Source organism: Brachionichthys hirsutus, chromosome 7, assembly GCF_040956055.1.
Source record: "Brachionichthys hirsutus isolate HB-005 chromosome 7, CSIRO-AGI_Bhir_v1, whole genome shotgun sequence".
Taxonomy (NCBI): domain Eukaryota; kingdom Metazoa; phylum Chordata; class Actinopteri; order Lophiiformes; family Brachionichthyidae; genus Brachionichthys; species Brachionichthys hirsutus.
Window position 1 is genome coordinate 9,651,041 of NC_090903.1, and position 6,404 is coordinate 9,657,444.

The window sequence follows — 6,404 nt, forward strand, 5'->3', positions numbered from 1 at the left end:
CTGCAAGCCACAAAGTGACATCGAGCTGTGAAGGCAGGCTTAAAATGATTGTGACTTATTTTGCACTCAGGAACTGCGTGTGCTTGCACGATAGCTCAAACTATCTCCAACTGTTGAAGGATGGGTGAGCAAGGAGGAACTTAGAAAAACCACATCGGGCATACAAATAAGCCTTGAAACTATCCTGCTGCTCTGATTAGTTGGCACAGAAAATCCAACACAGTGCTCAAAGCATATTGTGTATTTAATAATACAAGCGCTGATAGTAATTGATCAGAATACAGTTTAGATCAAAAGAAAATAGCATTGTTAAGTTGTTATTACCATGTTATTACTAATGACTGGCATGTTCATTGAGTTTCATTTTATTGTGATATTGCCTTACGAAGTATATGGTCATTGTTATTATAAAAACAAACTGCCATGTTATTAACTGTGTAGTTATAACAGTAAAACATTGTGGTTAGGTTGGAGCTATCATGATAAGCAAGAGGCCGTTAAATGAGACATGTTTCAAATGTGAGATTTAAAAATGTGCCTGGCGCACATTACGCAGCTGCTCCTGCTACTTCCCACTTTTCGACACGGCTTGCACCGCTTTGATCCACTCCTTTCTTTCTTTGGCTGTAGCCGCTTGCAGGAAGTACTGAGTGTCATCTGAGGCGATGATCTCAAAGAGGTTACCGTCAACATCGTGCCTTTTGGCTGAAAGGAATAACGAGGCAAAGAAGAGAAAATGGACGAGTTCAGCTAGAACTAGAATTTATATTTCATGGTCACAATCAGTCACAGCAGGAAGAGAAACATGGGTGTATGCTTCCTGTGACTCACTCACCATCAGGCACGTACTCCACAGCTGTAACCACAGACCCGTGGAGCTGGATGGAGCCCAGGGTGTCATCATCCTAACACAAAAACAGCAAGGAGACAGAAAGGGAAAAAAAGTACGAGCAAAGAAGCTCAAGTGAGGGAGAAGCAAACTCTTCTTAAGGCTTTTACAGGTGAATTTATTTACCTTTGTAGGATCGTAATAATGCATATAAGCAGGATCATCTCTCAGTATGAACTTCCGCACCTTCCAGTTCTTTCTCCGATGTCCCTGTGATGAAAGCACACAATGTGTGTTTTACTTGGGACGCCCTCTTTCAGTGACATGAAAGCGGCCTGATTATATTCGCATGAAAGCTCTAACTTTCCAGTACAGGGCAGCTGTATCTTTTCTTATGTGCAGTGTGTGCTTGTGAATATGAGATCATGCCTCTCATCGAGACACTCTGACCCGTGGTTAATAAAATACAGTTTTTGCTTGTTGTCTGATTCACCTGTTTCAGCAAACAGCCCTGTTTTATAATGTTTCCTCTGAATTCCTCCTTCAGAAGGACATCCTCATCACTGGAATAGCCATCGCAGAAGAAGCCCCTGTCTGCCTGCCACAGAGCACAGATGTGAAATCATAAAACACACATATATATGATGAAATTAAAACAAAAACACTTTATTAAAAAGCAGGTTTTTGATATTCCTCTCTACTTACAAAGTAATAAAGAGCATTTGCGTGATCTAAAAACGCTGCTTGCTCTCCGCTCTCTGCTCCCTCTTTTGACAGGTCACTTGCAGGCTGGAGAAAACCCTCAGTAAGGAGCCCTGTTGCCAACACGAGAGCCTCTGGCCTGTTTCTTGCTTTTCCATTCGAAATCAGCCAGTCTATTATGGTCAAACCTGTGCAAATATGAGGACAGAGGGATTTAAAATAACTATCATAATATTGAGAACTTCTGTAACATCAATAGAACTCGGATAGCACTACCGATGAAGCAGTGGTTGAAGACACGGTGCTGCTGCTCCAGTTTGAACTCTTTCAAGCCATCATCTTGGTCTTTCATCAGTGTGTACAGCTCACTGAGAAAATCCAATATGCAGAATACTGTATTTCTATCAACAGGCACAAGCAACTGACTATTAACCTCTAATGCAATTCATGACTGTCCAATGCTGTCAGTCTGTAGTACTCTGTACAGCCTTTGTATTCACTGCATAGTGAACTGGTGTGCATCAGTGTCTCCAAGAAAAAAGGTTTTAAATGAAGACAAAGAAAAGCAAAATAAATATTCAAACATCTCATGAATGCATCGTCTGCCAGCAAATGGAACAGTCAATCTAACATGGGAATTGGGATATTTACAGCTGAAATAAAATGGTGGTATTAAGCAAATTATTGGCACCATTAAGTTGGTACAGAACATACTTCAGGTTGATTGTGTCAGGCAGGCGAATTGAGCATCTTGTGGACTTTCTGGCAAACTTTCTTCCTCCCTGTATGCAGGTAATCGCTTGCTTGATGTCTTTCACCCAAGATTCTCTCTCCTCCACATGTGAGGCTTGGAAGTAGTGATCCTGCTTCTTATCTGTGGTAATCTTGAAAAGCCACTAAAAGGAGCATAATTTATAATTCAGTCTGTGATATTTTCTAATTTCACTGCAAACACTTAATTATTCACATGCTCAACTTTAGTATTTTACATTTAAAATATTAACTACGGACACGGTTAATCCTATAATGCTTGTTCAGATTTTACAGGTATCTTTAAGGTTTTCTTACCATCCTTCTGCCAAAATCTTGACAAGGACTAGTGAGTGTTGCTCCTTTCAGTGGAATCATTCCTTTTGGAGTACGGTTTGTCTTTTTATTAAAGAATTCCACCCCATCTTCTGACAGCACCACCCACACTGTCCTCCATGGATTTAGCAGAGTACCCTGAGAATCATTAAAACACATGCTTACATGCAGCCTTAAGCAAAGGACACCGGTTGAGGATATAGTTACTGAATTACATAGAGCAAGATATACATTTATTATACATTCATTATTATAGACACATAATTTATTATAGATGCAGACATATTTTGATGTTTTTAGATCTTCAGTCAGACGTTCCTCTTACCCCCACCCTCGCAAAAAAGTTAAAAAAAAGCATGGCTAGCACTAATAACAGTTAGTTGTACATAATGTTTCACCAGTGACCTTCAATTCCCAGTGAATGGCCTCAAAAATGAGAAATAAAATGAAATTAATTAATAGTTGCATTTGTTTACTTTTATGAGGGATGAGTTTCAGGATATTGAACTTTTTTAAAATAATGAATTCAATATGATGAAATGCATGACTGAAGATGACTTGGCGATGACTTTTGTCTTCCGTGGAGCATTAATTCGTACTTTCTTTTTGACACTGTATGATATAATCAACATATGCACATTGTCTGTTTGCTTAATAACTGTGTCTGCGTCGCTGTGTCTCCAGTTATCTCAGCCATATATGACAATGACTCACAGCTGTGGCTATTTATAGAGACTGTCGTGTCACAAGATTATTCCTCAGCCATGGTGTCTCAATTATCATCAAAAAAAGAGGCTCGTTTAGTGATGATTTAGTCACTGTCACACAGAACACATTTACAATTATGGTGCAAGTTTCAAATTAAAATTCATCTGAAACTCTAGTCACTGACTTAACTTGGTGCACAGTTCCCATTTACGAGTGCGGTTTTTGATGACTGGTGCAACAGTAACAGCGTCTTCTCATGTTGGTTCAAAAACGTTGAATGTACAGGTTAAAACTGTGTATATATATTGTATCTCATTTCAGTCAGGGTGTGTCTTCTTTTTCTTGCAGTACCATCATCGAGGTGTCAATTTTAAATACAAACATTGTCAAGGAGGCATTTGCGAAAAAGCACGTTCAAGCTATACAAACACAATTCGAGCAGGTTGATCTCGATCTCACCTTATTCACCAGGTATCCCACTCTGATCTCTTGTGGTTCCATTACTCTGCTCTCTGCTGCAGCAAGCCGCAGGCTTTTTATACTGCCAGAAACAGTTCCTGCCCAATCCACCTACTCTCACTGTGCATGCGCTGGACTGCGTTTCTCTAAACCACAAAACACAAGAAGGAAGTAGGATCTGTGGGTTTGTTTGGGTTTGGTTGTAGCGCTCTCCTCTACTTATCCGCTACGCATTTTGTCAGTTGCGTTTTCTGGCTGATGGCTCTAAATTTAAGTATAAATATGTTGCAATAATATACAATATAATAAATATATTATATTATATTATAGTACAACTATTATCTTATCAAAGCATTGTAGCAATTGTTGATTTTTCATTTCAGGGGAAGTGAAACACTCAAGTGAACGTTGGAAGCAGCAGATCATGAACTCTCAATTCAATTCAAATCTTTAATTTGCTTCATTTGTTTTGCGTGAGTGAATTCATTTGGGGAATCTCCAAGTCCTTCATTACAGTTCTGGATAGCTCTTGCAATAATTATTATGTTTATCTTCTCTGTATGAAAGCTGACTTTTCTTGACCAAACCTCCTACATCATACGTTTGGGTTACAGTTTGCTTGTTTTTCTGTGTTAGGAGAGGCATAGAAATAATCTGTCAGATTTTCTGTTGCAGTTTTGCATTTGCCCAAAATCCTTCGACCTAATTGACACATTCTTGCTCTTTATATCATGCCCATTTTGGTTTGTGTGAGGACCAGAAAATATCTGTACTGACTCACACTTCAGCTGAACTATTTTTGAAAACATCTATTTCCTCTTCCTCCTTCCTCAGTTGGGCTAAAATGTGTGGTGGGCGCATTGAAGCTGACAGGCTAAGTACATTTATTTTTTTCATTTTAAGCAAGACTCTCAATAATTAATGAATCCTCAAAATGTGTTTAAAAAGCTGCAGCACAGATCACCAATACTTTAGAGTACGCAAGAGAAGAAATATACAGGACAGCAACTTGTGAATTTTAAAGATGGCGACGCTTTCTGAGTTGTGCTGTCACAGCTTGTAAAAATCAAGAGACAAACTGAACTGTCATTGTCACAGCTTGTTATTTCACAAGTCTCAGTCTGTGGGATGACAGGAAGTGGCCTCATCTTAGTTGTCAGCGCTCTAACCCAACATGGCGACGGACGGTTTGTAAAGTAATTAAAAACCAAGCAAGGAAGTGACGGGTGGGGATGAAACAGAGCTGGGTGACAGAATTGAAGTTGCTTTAGTTTAATGTGACCAAGTGTATTTACTGCAGATTAACCCCCATCATTTTTATCGACCCTATAACATGAGAGAAAAGTCCACAGACTACACATGTGTGTACATGCATGTATTTTTTATGAATACACATTTTAAACAATACTGCCTACAGTGTTTGTTTCCTATTTGACTTCTTTACGCATTGTCATGTGCATATCCTCTTAATCTGCGTACTTTGTTGTTGTGTTCTTGTACATTGTTGAAATTACAATAAAGCCCCTAACTTATATCTGAAGACTTTGACTATATTATGTTATCTAATAATCCAAATTGTACATCAACTGGAAAAAAAAAAGTTTTTTTTTTTAGAAAAATCCACAAGAATGACCTGTTCAACTGTGCTGTGATTCTGTTAATGTTCCTCTAGAGGGACTCATAAGCACAAATAAGTGGAATGACATTTGAAATGTGTTGTGCTCCAATCAATTGAAGAGGTTGAGTAAAAGGAAACAGCCATAGCTTTGAATGATCGGTCCGAAATGCAAAACTGGCTTTGGGATAAAATGTTTTACACATTATAATTATGTAACGTGTATTTTTGTAGGTGAAAATTTCTTGGGGGGGTTTCAAAAATCACTTGTTCATAATTGAACACCATCCATGACACAAACTGATGGAATTATTTATCAGCTATCATGTGATTTAATGACAAAGGTCACCTTTTGATGATGATGATGATGATCTCATTCCCTTAAATGTGAATCACAGGGACATTCCCTTTGACCATGGCATTTATCAAATGGGAAAGCTGGCTATACTGTGTTCACTTCATTTTCTCCCCTCGTCATTAATCAACATCAATGCAGCCATGTTCATGAGATTCCTGATGAATCTTTGGCAGTGAGTTTTATTAATTGCCAACATAAGAATAATTTCTCTTTGGTCGTGATTGAAAATTGGAAGAGATGGCTATGGAATGTTAATTTAATTGAAAAAAACAAAGACAGAAGCAAAGAGGACACTTCTAATCTGTTGCTATAATCAAGAACAACCATTAAGGGTTGTTTAGGGGGACACAGAGTGCATTTATAAAAGCTCAAGCAAGGGAGAAAAGGCAAGGGAATCACAATCAAAACATCCTTTTAATTTCTTTTACTGAAATTCTGTCCCTTTTGTTCATCCTTTAGCTGTCTTTTTTTTATGCTCACACAGCACACGAAGCATCTCCTGTACATCCTGGATCCTGGGAATAGAGACAAAACAGTTATCTTAGTAAAAAAAAAAAAAGACTGAAGAGGAGACAAGTTAGATTTTGTAAGCATGATGAAACTGAAGAAACAGGAAATATTCACACACAAAACAACAGAAATATACC

General features: G+C 38.3%; 1 protein-coding gene across 1 annotated transcript; it reads right to left on the reverse strand.

Annotated features, from left to right (window-relative positions):
• Positions 1-347: 347 nt before the first annotated feature.
• plek (pleckstrin) lies at positions 348-3,826 on the reverse strand. The gene is made up of 9 exons (XM_068741417.1): positions 3,785-3,826; positions 2,600-2,755; positions 2,246-2,427; positions 1,808-1,899; positions 1,535-1,719; positions 1,323-1,427; positions 1,016-1,099; positions 836-905; positions 348-705 (listed from the first exon to the last, which is right to left on the reverse strand). The coding sequence occupies exons 1-9, from the start codon at positions 3,824-3,826 to the stop codon at positions 566-568; spliced, it is 1,056 nt and encodes a 351-aa protein (XP_068597518.1). The 3' UTR covers positions 348-565.
• Between the last annotated feature and the right edge of the window lie 2,578 nt (positions 3,827-6,404).